This window comes from Drosophila navojoa, chromosome 3 (genome assembly GCF_054131105.1).
Source record: "Drosophila navojoa isolate 15081-1374.11 chromosome 3, UAZ_NAV_1.0, whole genome shotgun sequence".
Taxonomy (NCBI): Eukaryota; Metazoa; Arthropoda; class Insecta; order Diptera; family Drosophilidae; genus Drosophila; species Drosophila navojoa.
In genome coordinates, this window is record NC_142891.1 from 11,068,598 (window position 1) to 11,085,862 (window position 17,265).

Consider the following 17,265-nt stretch of genomic DNA (forward strand, 5'->3'; position numbering starts at 1 on the left):
TTTTTTTTTTTTTTTTTTTTTATAATTGAAAATTATTGAGATGCATTTCAAAAATACTTCTGACTCTCTCAACGTAAAAAAAAAAAAAACTTTACTGGTTAAAAGTCATAGGCGAAATAATTTTTATTATTATTATTACTTTTTAATTCTCACCATTTATAGTACAATGGGATGAAATAAAATTATGTAATTTTTCACTTTTAATAAAACTTGAAATTTGAGTAACACATTTTGTATCTATTATATATTCTTTTTAAATATATATTTAAATACTAATATTCTTATATACATATATAAATATGTATACATATATAAATATATGTTTTAGTATTAAATTAAAAAAAAAGTTTTACACAAATAAAATAGTTTAACTTTTTTCAAATTTTAAGGCTTTAATTATTTTTAAGTTGTAATTAAACGTAACATAAATAATTAAATTTTTTTTTAATTTTTACATAGATAATCCTTGAAAATGTATTATGGATCATAATACATTTTTAAGCATTAATTAAATACCCTTTATGATACCCCAAAATCATTTGACAACAGTTCATTCATTCATATACAAACGCACTCAGTGTACTCTGCATGACTCATTCGAAAGGGTATTTAAGCAAATACTAAATTGTTTTGGCTGCTCGACTGCGAACAGCAGCCCACCGACAGCTACTTGCTGTGTGTGAACGAGTGAGTGTGTGTGTGTGAGTGGAGGTGAATACGTGACTGGGGCTTATCATCATCAAGTAGCGATTGGGGAGTGACGTCATAGTCTCGCCAGCCATTAAACATTTTAATTAGAAAATTTCGCACAGCCAGTTGAGCCGACCGCAAATCCAATTATCAAGTAATTATGCATTTAATTTAGCGCATAGGAGCATAGCGCCGAACGCATCTGGGCATTGCTATTATCGACAGGCGGGCCGGGTTTCAGGACTCAGGATTCTCAACCGAGTGAGCAACAAATCAACAACGGCGGCACATCCCACATATCCCGCATATGCATAAAATGCAAAAACTTTACATTGACTAACTATATGCAGCCGAAAAGCTGAGAGAACTTCAATTTCAGACGTTGCCAGTGCTGTCTGGCAGGCTCAAAAAACAACCAAGCAAACAGCAAACAAAACGAACAAAATAGTTTGCCAGCAACACACAAGCGTATATTTCACACATGCCACGGCCATCGTGATACTTGTGCTGTCTGCGTGTGTTGCAATTAAAAGTTTGCCGACGCTTATTACAAATGTCGAGACCGCAATCAGCAAAGTATCAAAGAGGTCAAGAGCAGCCAGTCTGCATAGTGTTGCATAGTGCATGCAATTTATGACCAGCTTGACCAACACTAATAATTGGCATAGGTCGTGCCATGACTCAGAGCTTCCGAGTTCGTAAAACTTAAGACATTGTTTCGATAAGGCCGCTATAAATTGGTCAACAAACTTGTTTTTTTTTTTTTTTTTTTTTTGTGCCACAAAAAACCAGGAAATCATTCAAATATCTGACATTGGATCACACAGATACAAATTTCACGATATTTATAACAGGAAAATCGAGATGGGGAAAAACCAAATCGATATACTTTTGTGAGTGTGCCGGAAATATAAAAGCTTATATAATCATAAAGAAGCATTAGTGATCGTAAAAATTACTGCATGATATTCGCCCCATATAGGAATATCTAAGTTAAAAACATTCACTAATCAACTTTTACTCTTATTATTTATTAATTTTTATTTACTATTTACACTAAATATGTTGTAAGATTATAGAGAGTGAAATAAATGAAAACTATTATGGTATGGTATTGGTATGGTTATGGTATTTTCTAGTTCTGGTCTTTGTTGATAGGTCTCTGCGAATTGCATTTCTGTTGGAAAAAAGTGCGATTAAATTCGATTTCAAGGCATTCCAGAATGGATTTAATGTAACGGTTGCTTGAACAGTCACAGATTTCATTTGCTTTAATAATAGACACGAAATTCTTCTTATTAAAGCATTGAGCTGCAAGCGATAGCAAGTGACAATTTGACATTAAATTATATACCTTAACACCTTTAATTAGACATTGGCAAACCAATTAACACCCGCCCACTCAAGCACAGCCATTCATTAGACGCTAATGATGACATCAGACAGGAAAGCATCGACAGGCCGACATATGTATATACATATATATATATATATATATATATATATATATATATATATATATATATATATATATATATATATATATATATATATAAGAGAGCAACATGAGCTGTTTCGTCAGTTGTGCGGCTAAAGAGGTAACTGAATATGAAACGGCAACTTCAGACAATGTCCACACCGGACATGCCCATTTTTGGTGTTACGTTGCGTTTAATGAAATTCTGGTCATATCTATTCGTTCACAATTGGCGACGCTATTTGGCCCTAACGCCCTTTGTCCTCATCAATCTGACCCAATATGTGGATATCTACCTAAGTTCCGAGCGCCTCGATTTTATCATACGTAATATCTATCTGACTGTGCTCTTTACCAACACAATTCTGCGCGGCGTCCTGCTCTGTGTGCAACGTGGCCGGTACGAACGTTTCCTAGAGCTCTTGAAGGTCTACTATATTCAACTTTTGGTAAGCTTCATAAAAATATTAATAAATTATTTTATAAATATATGAAAGTTGAGCAGATAGGAGAACTTTAAACTCGTGAGTGTAAACCGTTCGTTTAATTGACAATCGAGTATGCGCTAAACATATACATATATATATATATATATATATATATATATATATATATATATTTGCATATACATATGTATGTATGTATTGCATGACCGCATTCCTCCCTTGGGAATTCTTCATACTCTTCCAGAGTTCATAGCTCACCGTCTTAATGCAATATATATACACTTTATCGGCTATGAGGCTGAAAAACCCATGATTTCCCATTTTCAATGGGTTCAAGGTATAAAAACAACGAAACTTCAAGGCTTTAGATCTTTTACTTTTCGAGATCAACACGTTTAGACATACGGACAGCCAGACAGCAAGACGGACATGGCTGTATTGACTCAGCTCGTCCTCCAAGTCAAGACTATATATACTCTATTTTTTTCCCCACACCTTTTAGCTGCTATATACATTTAAACAAAATCAATAAATAAACTCTGATTTCTCATTAAAAATGACAAATTTCGATTATATTTTCGATTATATTTAGAATTTAGCTTCATATAAGAGATTCTTTCTTTTCAGAACTCCTCAGATGCGCACATTTGCGAATTGATAGCGAATACAACGCGACTCTCCAACTTGATCGGTCGAATTAACCTACTAATGGGCATTTGCACATGCATTGGTTTTGTAACATATCCCATTTTTGGGACCGACCGTGGTTAGATATTCAGCAGTAAATTGACTGTGTGTGTGGGTAATTGTATATTTGTATTTGCCATTACAGTGCTGCCCTATGGCATGTATATTCCCGGTATCGACAAATATGCCAGCCCTGCCTATGAGGTATTCTTTGTGGTGCAGGTAATAATGGCGCCGATGGGCTGCTGCATGTACATACCGTATACGAATCTGATTGTTACCTTCACACTGTTTGCCATTCTCATGTGCCAAGTACTGCAGCACAAGTTGCGCACCTTGCGGCAATTACCAGGAATTCGAGTGCGTGACGAAATTATATGGTGCATACGATATCAGATCAAGCTGGCTGGGTAAGCTATTGTCATTCATCAATCACTCTAGCCACTCACTCACTCATTCACTCAATTATAGCCTGGTCGATGCCATGAATGAATTGACCACCCATTTGCATCTGGTGGAGTTTCTATGCTTTGGCGCAATGCTTTGTGTATTGCTCTTCTCGTTAATCATCGTAAGTTGTAATTATAATTTTATATTCAATTCAATTTAATTACAATAAAAACTATTCACAATAGGCACCAACAATAATTCAGTTTATAATCGTGATATTCTACATGATCATGATATTTTCCAACACTGTTGTGCTCTACTACGTGGCCAATGAGCTTTACTTTCAGGTAAATGCCCATTGTCAATTTTGAATTGTTTGAATATTATCAATTGAATACTATTCGAATAATTTACAGAGTTTCTATGTATCCATTGCCGCCTATGAGATCAACTGGATGGATCTGGATATAGAGACACAGAAGGTAGTCAAGTTTCTCATTATGCGTTCACAAAAGCCACTCGCTGTAAGCATAGATCTTTCTTAATTCATATTTATACTTGTATATACTTGTATATTATATAATATTTATTTGATACATCCCCAGGTACTTGTTGGCGGCGTTTATCCAATGAATCTAAAGATGCTGCAGTCGCTGCTGAACGTCATCTATTCGTTTTTCACGCTGCTGCGACGCGTCTATGGCTGAGCTGCCTTTAAGTTCTTTGTACACCGGACAATGGCCATAGATTGATTGCATTTTCACTGCATCTACTTCTCCTTTTCCTTTTTTTTGGCCAATAAACGTTTGCCTCAATTCGATTGCATGTCTAAAGCGGTTGCAAAAGCATGTGAAATAAACTATAATAAAAATGCGTCTGCGTCTGGCTCTGCTCCATTGTGCTGCGGAGCAGCTGGATACTGAGCTCTGTGTCCGACCTCTCTGTCTATGTTGGACCTATTGGCAATGCCCGGCACGTGCCACTTAGATAACTTCTATTTAAGCAAATATAAATCTAAAGTGTGTTAAATTAGATTAAAATGTTCTCGTAAACTAAATGCTGCAGTCAGACAATGTATTCGACTCGTTGTCTTATATTGTGCTTTTCGTATTGCTTACAAATTTTACACAATGTCTTGCAGGTCTCCCTCGTCTTCTTTTTCTTCTTCTGCTTGCCATTCAGTTAATTAATGTCGAAAATTGGCAACTGAGCTGTTTACATACATGTGTATGTGTGCTAAGGGAATACATAAACTTGTTGAGTCGCCCCAAGCGGAGACCACAGCAAATTTAATTGCCAAAACTGTTTGTGCATACTCTGAATACTTATCGAAAATAGGAATAATGAGCAGGACAGGGTATAATGGACGTGAACGACTACTATCATCTACTAACATGTTTTTAACTTATTATTATTCTTTTTTTTTTTTTGTAATTTTTTTTTTTTTGTAATTTATTTATTTTATTTCCTTTATTTATCTTTTTTCCTCATTTTCCTTTTTTTCCTTTGTACATTAATATATTTTTATTTATTGTACATTAATATATTTTTATTTATTGGCTCGTATTTTATATATATTTTATATATTTTGTATATATTTTTATTACCTATCAATCTGGCCATTTTTGCCCCTTTTTACAGCCGGATCAGAAATTATTTAACTATAAGGCAGATTTGCCTAAACAATAAAATAATTGAACATGTAACGAAAGAAAACTATTATTAAAATCCAGAAGAGCAGAAGGGGATATAAAGAAAGGAAAAAAAAAATTGAAATTTGAAAAAAAGGGAAAACATAATACCCCTAACTAAATATAAATGGGAATACGGGTACGCCGTAGTCGAACAGAGGATCCATACTTGTTATACTCTGGAGAAACGCATCTAAAGTTATGCGCAGAGGTTGAGCAGCTCCAGCTACAACTGTTTTCCAGAGGTTTTTGATGCAGTATTTTATTTAAGAAAATGTGCTGAACTTCACTTCGTTAGCACTAAATATTTCTATAGTTAATTGAAAAGCCACTTGAGTGTTTTTTGCCAATTCATTATTGGCTAAATTCCAATTAAAGTAAAGCAAAGTTCAATAAGTGCCTGAATGTAAATCAGAGGTTTAAAAAATTTAATAAAAATAATTATATGTGCAATATTCACTTTTCACGTTTGTTTAAAGAGAACAAAAAAACTCTTGAAATTTGTATTCGACTTTTGGCCAAAATGCTCTTAGATACATCGCAGTTCAGACTCTCTGCGTCAACACTTTAATTTTCCTAATCAACATTAAGTTTCACTTGACAGCCACATGCTCATTCAACGAGTCGTCAAATTGACTTTAATTTAAGAATTTTTTATATGCCATTCACACACACACACACACACACACTCACACAAAGAGAAAGAGAGCGAGACCTACAAAAGGAATTGCTGCCTATGTGCGGCACTTGCTGCACGCGGTATTTCCCTGTCTGCTGCCTAATGGCATTCCATTGCTGTCTGTTCGACCTACTCTCCTACCTCGCCCACCCTCCCTCCCACTACAATGAGTCGTCCTTTTTACTGCATACTTTTAAGGGCTGCCGGAGCAGGAACGGCAGGAGCAGCAGCACAAAACGCTGATGCGACAATTATAGTTATTGTCTGCCTAACCAAGCGGGGAGATTTCCTGCTCCTGCTCGCTGTGGCGCCGTACGTGAGACAGCAGAAAACACCTAACAGCTGGTTGGGAAGGGGGAAGAAGGAGGCGTACTATGTGGCAAGTGGGCGTGACAGCCGTTGCAGTCAGCTTCAATTTTAGAAGCAGCTTGTTTCATTGCTAATGTTAACATGTATTGTTGTTGCTGTCGTATTGTACCCTGTCTGCGAACAGATGAGCATCGGGTGGCTTAGCTCGCACCTGCAAATTTGATGTTGCTTTGTGGAGGTAAAAAAAAATACAATAATAAATTATATGCAAAAAAAAAGTCGAAATGAAAAACTAGATTAAATTGAACTTAATAAGATACTTAATAAAATACTTAAAAAATAATAATAAAGATATTAATGTTAAATTATTTCACCAAAAATATGTATATATACATATATTATATAAATGCTTTGATAAAACTACTTATTCATATGTATATTAAAAATATTTACATTTATTCTTTAATAAAAAAAAATAACAATAATTTAATTTAAATATAACAAATCAATTAAAAAACAAAGAAAAATTATATTAAAATTTTGTTTGTTTTTCATATAAATTTTTAAGTCTATTTTTGTGCATTTGAGAATTGCATAGAGAGGCGATAGCTTAAAACCCCAGCTAAAACGAATATCTGATGTATAGTCTTTCACTACATCTACAGGGTATTTTTATAGTTGAAGGCATTGGCATACATGTATTTGTTAGCCTGTCAAATGTCTTTGACGCCAAATTGACACATCTTGTGTAGTCAGAGTCGTGGATCTGCTCGGCACTGCTTAAATAGTGTGCTAAAATGTGGTACGTGCGCCCATCCCTGCCAGCAGCGTTGAGGTCTTTCTTATCTGAGCATTGGCTTAACAGCCAGCCCCCTGCCTGCTGCCTTTGCCTGCTGCCATCTTTAATTTCAGTGGCAGGTCCTTGAGCTGGCGAAAAGTTTGTGTAGAAATTTATCACAGGCGCAAATCAATTTTCAACACCTTGCCGCAGGCGGTGTTGTGCGTGTGAACAGATTAGCCAAGTAGCTAGCAAAAAAAAATAAATAAATAAATAAATAAATAAAAGGAAGAACGCAGCGACTGAAAATCAAAGCCAACTTTTGCTGCCAGATGCCTGCCGGTGGCAAATGAGGTATATTTGACGCTGTGGCAAAGATAACCCTTGCTGCAGCAGCATTGGCTTTCATTGGCCGTATTTTATGCCTATTTTATGCGCATCAGGACAAAATTGCGTACGTGTTGTAATTTTTAAAACATTTCTCTTGTACTATTTCTCGGGCTCTGTTGACATTTGATGTTCGCACGAACGGACTCGACTTAATCTGGCGCCAAAAAAAAACAAAATATAAAAAAAAAAATAAAGCAGAAGAAGAAAAACTTGCCAAATTTAGGTCAAGCGGTCAAGTGTTCTATGTTGTTGTTGCTGGCCTCTTACGAGGGTTTTATGTTGTTTGCCTGCAGTGGCCCGCAGTTTTGTTTTATGACCATAACTGGGCGGTTAAGGCATGTGCGGAGAGGGTAGGGGCCTTGTTACTCTACGTAGTCTGTCTTTTTTGGGGGTTGTAGCAGCTGTGTTTGTCCAAGAGCTAAAGGATTCGTGTGTCAATATTTGAAAACTTTTCGCAAGATGAATTTACTTAACATTTCACAAGTATTGCTTACAGAAATCCATGTGAGAGGTTTTTCTTTTTTTATTTATTTATTTATAAATATTTTTTATTTGTATGTACTTATTATTTTAAAGGCAGTAGGACTAAATTTAATACTACACTGCGCTCTGTATGTCCCGTTTCTTTTTGCTTTTAGTGTATTAAGTTTCCAGTTAAAGTTCTTCCATTCTAAATATAAGCACACATTTCGAACCATTCACAAATCTTGTAATTTGTAACCTAATTCATGCCAGATTACTTGGCATTTACAAGTGGGCTATACGAAACGCCCCCAAAACCTGACAACTATATCCGCTGCAAGCCAAAAGAAAAGCAAATAAAAATACGACAAAAGTTTAAAAAGGAATCGTGGCCCTATGTAGGCTGGTTCTTGTTTGTGGGCGTGCTAAGCCCACCCCAGACATAAATTATTATCACACCAGCCGCTGACATTGACCCAAAAAAATATATATATATGTATACAAAAAATAAAAAAGGTTTGTCTGACAAATTTGTCGACTGCAGAAAATTCTTAAAAAGTAAAATGTGAAAAAGAATTTATGCATCGATTTCCAAGCGAATTTTCTGTGCCATGGCCCCGAGAGCAGAAGGCATAAATTATTTAAGGAATTGTAATTGCAATTCCAATTGCAATAGCAATTTGTGAGGCATTTCTATTGCATAAATAAACGGCCATCAGAGGTAAATTTAATTAACTTAGGATCAAACAAACAGCACGTGGCGTATGCGTAATGCGTGTGAAGTCGCCTGATTAAATTAGCTAACGCATCGGCTAATAAATCGATATATGTATATATATTTGCCTTAATTGCCACTGCCAATCAAAGTGGTTGCCAAAATTTTACGTTAAAATGCACTTAAATTGCAAGGAGCCGGACGAAAACATTTGATTCTGGCAAATTTTGCAATTTGTGGCCGATTGGCAGACAAGCTGGCAGGCTGGCAGGCTGGCTGGCTGGCTGGCAGGCAGACTTGTCTGGCCTCGCTCCGGTCACGGCTACAAAATTGTTGCCCAAATCTGATTAAGGCTGCACAGTTTGGCTAAGCGATTTATGAATACCAATGACTGCGTGCCTGAGTGCAAGGATTACGTATGTCTCCCCTCTGTCTGTCCCTTCCGTCCGTTTGTGTGTTGCATAAACTGCTTGCCCGCAGGCCAAAACTGCGTTGACTAATGCAGGCTGAGCTACGACAATGGCAAAGGGCAGACAAAACATTCAGCAGGTGAATAGAACCGGATAAAGAGCTGTGATAAGGCCAACGTTTAGGCCCCGCTTATCTCAAATTCTTCACACCAGCAACACACAACTGAACCATTATAATAGCTGTCATATTGCTTAGTGCTGAGAGTTAAGCTATTAGTGTACAAAACTCTAGCTATTGTTGGGATTACAAGAGCTTAGTTTGTTATTATAAAAGTATGAATAACAGGTTACTTTTTGCTGAACTGCAACACAAATCTTTGCATATTTCGTTTGATATTTTACCAAAATCTGAAATATAAATATGCATTGCAGGTTATTTGTTTACCGCTAAATCGAAAAAAGAAATCTTTCTCGATAATTATCGATAATTTGAATTACTGTGTAAATCAAGAAGAATCGAACTATATCATACATACAAATTTCAATTGGTCAGAGTTCGAACTCTTGATTACAAACCGGAATTCGGTTAATGAATATATGATCAATTTACTGCTGGAAAATATTAAAATAAAATAAATTGTATAGGTATAACTCTCAAATATCTTATAGAGAAACCGGTTTGCATTTAGATATATAAAAACGCTATCCAAAATAACATTATTTATACCCAACATTTCCAGTTCTAATAGGCTCATTATACAAAAATTTCACTTTTAATAGCTCACTAAGTATTTGATTTGATTGCGAACGTATATATTTGTATGCCCGAGCATCTTTTCGTTTGCATTTCCACTCCTAATACCCACGAAAGAAATTTAAAATGTCTCTACCTTGGTGGCTTGTCGCCTGTTTTATTATTTGAATTTGATTATCATGCGGTTCTATTTCATTTTGCTTGCTTTCCTTCGCTGCTTTCGTCCACTGGATTGGATTGTACATCCAATTCTACATCTATTTATTATGCATTTCTTTCCATCACTTGTCCGACCAAATGTTTCCCTTGTTGTCTGCTGTTCGTCTGGCGGCTTTGACACTTATTCGCCACAAAGTTTTTTGTTTTACTTTCTTTTGCTTTTCCTTTTTTTTTTTTTCTTTTTTACCCCGCCAAAGTAAAGTAAAGAGTATTTCTATCGACGCTGTCGTTTCGCATTTGATGGAGGAATGTACTGGCATAGTCAGTCTGTATGTGTGTGTGTGAGTTGGAGAAATGTACTGGCATAGTCAGTCTGTATGTGTGTGTGTGTGTGTTTGAGCTTAGTCTCTGTGGAGTACAGATTATCACCGTCATGGTATAGCTCTTGGAAATCTGTTCCCTTTGGCTTTTTAACATTTCAGTTCTAATTTAAATTTTATATTGTTACCGATTGCTTAGACTGTTTGGAGCTACACTTTAGGCTGATGTGTAAAGATTTAAATTTAATTTACTGTTTTCCCTTAATATGCTAAAAGTCATGAATGAAAATAATTAAAGAATTTGATAAAGAAAATACATATGTCTTTAGTTTTAACGAATTTTGTTTAATTTTTGACTTTCTATTTTATTTTTATTACTATGAATAGAAAATGATTATATTTCTTTTTTTATTCTTTATTATTATGCAGTAAAGAGAAGCAAATGATTCACCCGACGCGAGAGAGAGAGAGACAGAGAGTCGATCTAAACCAAGATGGCGCACGAGCAGAGAGGCGGAGTGACTCTGCCAATTGAGTCGCTCTAAAGAGAGCGTGAGTCTGTTACTGTGAGCGATCAAGCAAAGATGGCGCACAGCTGGAGAGGCAGAGCGAAAGAATAAAAGAGAAGCGAACGAAAAATTGCGGCCGATTCCGAAATGAGTTAAATTCGGCAAACAAAAGAAAACAGAATGTAGTCGTGCAAAAATAAATGTCTCGATTGAGCACGCTAAATTTTTTATTTGATATAAAAAGCAAGTAATATACAATTTCCTGAAGCTTTCTTAACAGAGTATATTTAAAATTAAAATGTTAAATAATAGAACTGCTGTGAAAGAGACCAACTACTTGAAAAAAAATTATTTCAAATTAATGTAAATTATAAATAAAAGAAACTTACACTATTCAGTTAATTATGCTAATTTTGTATACAAAATGTGAATGCTCTGGTCAAAATCAAAATATTGTTTGACTAAATAATAATAAAAAAAATATATTATAAAATCAATAAAACATTAAATATATCAATAAATACTTATGCGAAACTCAGATTAGGCACTGCTCATTGATTAAGCACTGTCAATTAACAGAGCTGCTGTTAACTAAGTCAATAAGTCAACTTTGCTCTATGCTTAATTTATGAATTGTTTGCTCTAAACTTTTGAAATTATGCAAAGTATTTGTTGTGGTTGTCAGTTGTCATTATTGTTGTTGTTGTTGCTGTTGCTGCTGCTTCGGTTATTGTTATTATTGTCTGGCTGCCACTGTCACATGTCAAGAGTCAGTTTTTCCTCTTATTCTCTTTGTTTCTTTGGTGTGTATTCAAGTTGATGTCACAGCTGCAAGAAACTATTTTGCATTATTCGCACTCGTTGCAGCCCAAAAGGCTTTGCCAGCGTTGCTTATGATAATTTTTGGTAGTATATACAAATATTTAAATATGTGTAGAGTATATAGCAACAGCTTGATTTACAGAGCCAGCGAGAGAGGGAGAGAGAGAAGGAGATCAAGAGCTGGCAGTCAGCGAAGCGTTATGAACTTTTGCCAGCTGGCCAAAAAAAGATTGAAAACTTTTCACAGTGAAGTATGAGCCATAGACAACTTGGCTAAGCTGTAATGGGTTAAACAATGAGAGAATGAGAAATGAATAAACTGAAGGAGTGTACTAAATTTTAAAGAGACTGATATTAGAGTATTTAAAAAGTTGATTCATGTAAACAGAATTCCGAACTATGCTCTATTAATAATATATCTAAATTGTTCTACATTCTACTATATTTATTTTCCAAGAATTTGCCCTAAAACAACCTTATTTTTAGATAGATAGAGCAAAAGGGAATCGAATGTCTTGGTCAATTTAAAAGATGTCCAACAATCCCGTGTGCCAGAAAGTTTTGCTTTTATCTTTTTGGCTTGCATTGTGTCGTATATGGCACATTAAAGGCAGCTTCTTCTATTGACAACATTGGAATTTCAATTTGATACAGGAAACTTTGTAATAGGCAAGCGAAACATTTTCGCTAAATTCAATAAGTGCAAACTTTTCAACAGAAACGCCGCTGATTAGCCGTTGGCTCCCTTAGGGTCTCGACGAGCAGAGCTGGGCGTCTCGCACAAGTGACATGAATAATGCCCAAGTGTGGGCCGCATTCACAGTCGCACACACAGCTCCATTGTAATCACATTTGGCCAAAATGGCAGCTCAATAGACGCACAAGTTTACAATTCAATTAGATTTAATTTCAGGGCAAGACAACTTCCGTTACTGCAAACTTTCGCATTGCTTAACGCCAGCATAATTAACTGGCAGGTTGCTTCGAGTTCTGCTTCGAGCTTTAAAAAAAAAATGAGAAAGTTTCCACTTATTTTCCGCGTTTCTTTTCTATACTTTTGTGGCGTCAAATGTCAAGTGAGTGAGCCCGACATTAAATGTGCAAAAATTGCAAAACTTTTCTCATATAAAACGCATATTAAATCATTTTTATGGCAGCCAGAGCTGAACTTTAACGCAAATTTGCCGGCACATACATTTTCTTAGCTATTTTCATCGCTCGCTCACAAGCCAAAAGAGAGTATATTCAGTGTGGTATACCTTGGTGAAGCTGACTTGAGTACATTTAGAGATGCGGTATATCAAGAGATTCAATACACAGCTATTACACAAGCGAATTGCATTTTTGATTGCATCAGCCGCTGTATGGCCTTATATATTATAAAATATATATGAACGAATACACTTGACTAAGATGGTGTTTAGTTTCGTATTGATCTTTATTATTCTGAGCCTGGGTTTATATACCCAGACTCATGTATAATTTCAACCCTTAAATCTAATGTATCTATTGCTGAGTGTGTAAGGCTCAGCATTGGGCTATTACATATTCTTATCTTATCGCTGAGTGTGTAAGACTCCGCGTTGGTCTATTAGCTATTCTTATCCTATCGCTGAGTTTGTAAGGCTCAGCGCTCGTCTCCTTCGTAATCTGACTCTGGGGTTGCAAGGGTTGATCTTCATTTGTCTATTTATGCAGTCCGTACATGTGGCCCTTATCTCTTCACAGCGCGCTACCTGCTAGTCGCTGAGTGCGTCTCAGGCATGTATACGATCATCGTATATTCATATGTTCATGCCTGAACATTCTGCGGGGGGCCAAGTGTGTGAATTGTTGCCTGTTGAAATCTTAATAATATACAGGACAAATACAAATATGATGATTGTTAATATTCTTGACGAAATGATCACCAATCCAATCCTGATGTTCGTGCCTGAACATTCTGCGGGGCCCAGAGAGTGTGACATCCAGATAAACCGAGTGTGCCACCAGTACCTTGGACTTTTGCTTAGGTGGCGGCTCCCATGCCAAGTGAAGTCGAGCCTCTTTGAAGAACTTCCGCGGCATTTGGGTGTCATCATTTGTTACATTAGTATATCTGAGTGCATCTGTTGAGGAAGTTGTCAATCGTTTCATTGTTGCCGAAGCCAAAGCCTCCAAATGGTAGATATCCTTCGTTTGATCCTGATGCCTTAGAACAGATATTGATTTGCTTGTAGTAATTATGGTTGTTTCCTTTAAAATGTTGCTGCTACTTCCAATTGAATCCCTTTCCGATGCAATTGTACTTGCAGTTTTAGTCTCCATAGTTGGTAGCGCTGCTGTGGTCATCACTGGAGAGTTTGAGTCGGTATTGTCGCTGTTCTCTTCAGCTGCACATCCAGCCGCTGTTACAGTCTCCGCAGAAGTTTGCTCTTCCGTCGTGCTGCCAACTGTGGAAATATCATCCATTGGTCGAACTTCCAATTGGATATCTGTTGTTGTATCTTCAGCGATACTCAACGTCGATGTCGAAGTTGTGGCAGAAATTCCATTCTTGTCCTCATCTTCTATGCCCTCCGAATCCAATGTCGGAGTTGGAGGAGCCCAGATCTTCTTTATTGATCTCTTGTCTTCACCCTGCTTTGTTTTTGTTGTTACTACTTGAAGTTTATTTTCTTGTTCTGTAGATTCAGTTATATATCTTCCCATGTGGGGGCTTGCCGGCGGGTTGAAATCCCACTTTTTGAACACAATTGCATCCAAAGCTGCCTGAGATGCTAGCATCTCATCAGCGGTGACCTCGTCACTGTTATCGGAGGTGCTCACGTAATTTCGGATACTGCCTTCATCATCATTCTTCAGCAGTTCCTTGTCCACTGGCAAATAACGTTTGTAGCGTCTGCATAAACAGTCCCACGCTAACTTGTAGTTACCTACTCCCATTGCGAAATTGCTTATCATTTGTACATCTTCTCCTTTGACATACATTTGCAAGTATAGCAGTTTCGTTTTGTCGCTGATATCCTTTCTGTTGTGGATTATTTTGGTGAACTGCTCGAAGAACATCGGCCACGCCTTAGGACTTCCATTAAAGTAAGGAAGTGTTGGTCTCTGTCGCTTTGGAGTGTCTTCTTTTATGTTTTGCAGTGCACTTATTTTTCTTTCCAGCCTTTTAGACACTGTGTACACTTTGACTTCCAGTGCGTCTATGCCATCGATTTCATGGACACGCTTATCATATTTATCCTCCAAATAGGTAAGCGTTGACTGGACTTTATTCCAGAGGAACTCTAGCGTTTCTTTGCTGTCTAGAGCATCCTCCTGGTTGCTGAGCTCAATGTTGGCCTGCACTTCTTTAATGTGCAGCCATACTCTTTGAACTCTTATGTCCAAAAGGTTAAGCAACTTCACCATTGGGCTCGACCAACCGAATAAAAACATCTCTTGCGTTGATGTTTCCGGTATCGTTGCCCAGCTATGAAGTTGGCCTGTGTCTATGGCGTGATCGGCAACTTTGGTCCTGAATTCTGCCATTATGCCATCAAATATTTCTTGTTAAATATTGATGGTTGACGACACAGTTGTGTGTTTATTGTAGATCCATTGGCTTTTCCCGTTGGAGGTTTTTTTGTTTTGATCACTAGGTTGATCTTGCTGTGCCTCGACTCACAGCTTGGGTTGGTAAGCCAATGCACAAATCTACTATTATTTAGCACTTCACTTTGTACTAAACACAAACACTTTTCCTTGTGGACTGCATTGAAGTATTAAAATACTTCATCCGGCTCGAAGGACCATGAACGAATACACTTGACTAAGATGGTGTTTAGTTTCGTATTGATCTTTATTATTCTGAGCCTGGGTTTATATACCCAGACTCATGTATAATTTCAACCCTTAAATCTAATGTATCTATTGCTGAGTGTGTAAGGCTCAGCATTGGGCTATTACATATTCTTATCTTATCGCTGAGTGTGTAAGACTCCGCGTTGGTCTATTAGCTATTCTTATCCTATCGCTGAGTTTGTAAGGCTCAGCGCTCGTCTCCTTCGTAATCTGACTCTGGGGTTGCAAGGGTTGATCTTCATTTGTCTATTTATGCAGTCCGTACATGTGGCCCTTATCTCTTCACAGCGCGCTACCTGCTAGTCGCTGAGTGCGTCTCAGGCATGTATACGATCATCGTATATTCATATGTTCATGCCTGAACAATATATAAAAAAAAATGAGAAAGTATTTATTTCGTAATCAGTTTTCTAATTTTTTAACACCGTACAAGTATTTTGAAGCTATTACAAATATTTTTCCCAATTCTTTCTTTAAATACGTTTTGAATTGAAAAAAATTCGATTACTTTCAGTTGAAAAAACATGGTTTTTATGAATAGAATACACTTCTAATATATATATGTAAATAATAATAATAAATTCCCTTTAAATATTTTATATTCCTCGTGATCAAGTATTGTGCAGTCGCTTAGGCTCCATTATTTATGTTTTTTCCGAGTATTTTAGTTTCTTTAACGACTCGCATAAAAATGCATACTTCCACCTGTTTACATACTTTTTTGCTTTCCTTTTATTATATGTATTCTTCATTATTACAGCGCCTTGTTTTATGCGCCATTCGTGTAAGCCTCAGCTAGGCGTTAAACGTTCAAGTTCCTGTTGCTGTTTTATGCTTTTTATACGCAGCACATGAGTGATATTTTTGTACATTGTCTCTTTTATAGTTTATATAAGGCCGACAGAACATTTGCATATTTTCATGGTCGCATTTGCAGTTAAATTGTTTGTTTAAAATATTTTTACATCACTTTTGATTTTTGTTTTGTGAGCCACGTAAATAAATGCATGAACTTTATTTATATTCTTTCTGGTAAAAGTTTTCTCTGAGTAAATATTATACTTTGCCTTGTATGATAAGGAGAGCGTAATATTTCTCAGATTAGGGGACCAGAACCCATATAGTAGTATATAAATAGAAATTTAATTCAACAGACTCTTGATCCAACTGCATTGCGCTCTTGATTAAGTACCCAACTTATCAGAATATTCTTCTGCAATAAGCAACACGAAGTTCTCATTCTCAAAGGAGATTCTTGGTTTTACTTTCTCTGAGTTATTACAAACTTTAGTTAATTTAACAGTTTTTTTTCTTTTTCTTTTTCGCTTAGCGTATTGTGCAATTCATTTCCCAAATGTCTTCAACGCAGTCAAGCTAACCAATACTCCCCACATTCACCCCCATTTTTATGCTCATTAAACGCGTCTTTGAAGCGATGTCGACCGGCAACAAACACGAGAAACTCATCAAATAAATCAAATTTTGCTTGTTAACCCCATCATTGAGATTCTTTGCAGCTCCATTTTTTTTTCGTTCTCTTCTGCTGGCCAAAAAGTTTCGCTCGTCTGGCCTAAAGGGTTTTTCGGCGAGTGGCTCAGCAAAAGTTGCGCCAAAAATGGCGCTAAAATGTGTAATCAGAGAAACGACAAGAAACGGCTCAGCGAGGGACCTCAACTTGTCAGCGTCTGCCGACGAACTGTTGATGAAAATTATTTTTTGGAATGAGCGAAAAAAATTGTGAAAAGAACG

The 17,265-nt window shown here is 36.5% G+C and overlaps 1 protein-coding gene across 1 annotated transcript; it reads left to right on the forward strand.

The window, feature by feature from the left end:
• The first annotated feature begins 2,217 nt into the window (after positions 1-2,217).
• On the forward strand, positions 2,218-4,747 carry Or30a (Odorant receptor 30a). Its single transcript, XM_089258474.1, has 7 exons — positions 2,218-2,616; positions 3,241-3,379; positions 3,446-3,710; positions 3,772-3,871; positions 3,936-4,037; positions 4,107-4,214; positions 4,296-4,747. The coding sequence occupies exons 1-7, from the start codon at positions 2,299-2,301 to the stop codon at positions 4,395-4,397; spliced, it is 1,134 nt and encodes a 377-aa protein (XP_089114600.1). The 5' UTR covers positions 2,218-2,298; the 3' UTR covers positions 4,398-4,747.
• The last annotated feature ends 12,518 nt before the right edge of the window (positions 4,748-17,265 follow it).

Bases quoted from the DNA above. Each gene is read 5' to 3' on its own strand.
- Or30a (XM_089258474.1), top strand. From the start codon at position 2,299: ATGAAACGGCAACTTCAGACAATGTCCACACCGGACATGCCCATTTTT. The intron at 2,617-3,240 runs GTAAGCTTCATA...CTTTCTTTTCAG, and splicing joins TCTACTATATTCAACTTTTG to AACTCCTCAGATGCGCACAT. The intron at 3,380-3,445 runs GTTAGATATTCA...TTGCCATTACAG, and splicing joins CATTTTTGGGACCGACCGTG to TGCTGCCCTATGGCATGTAT.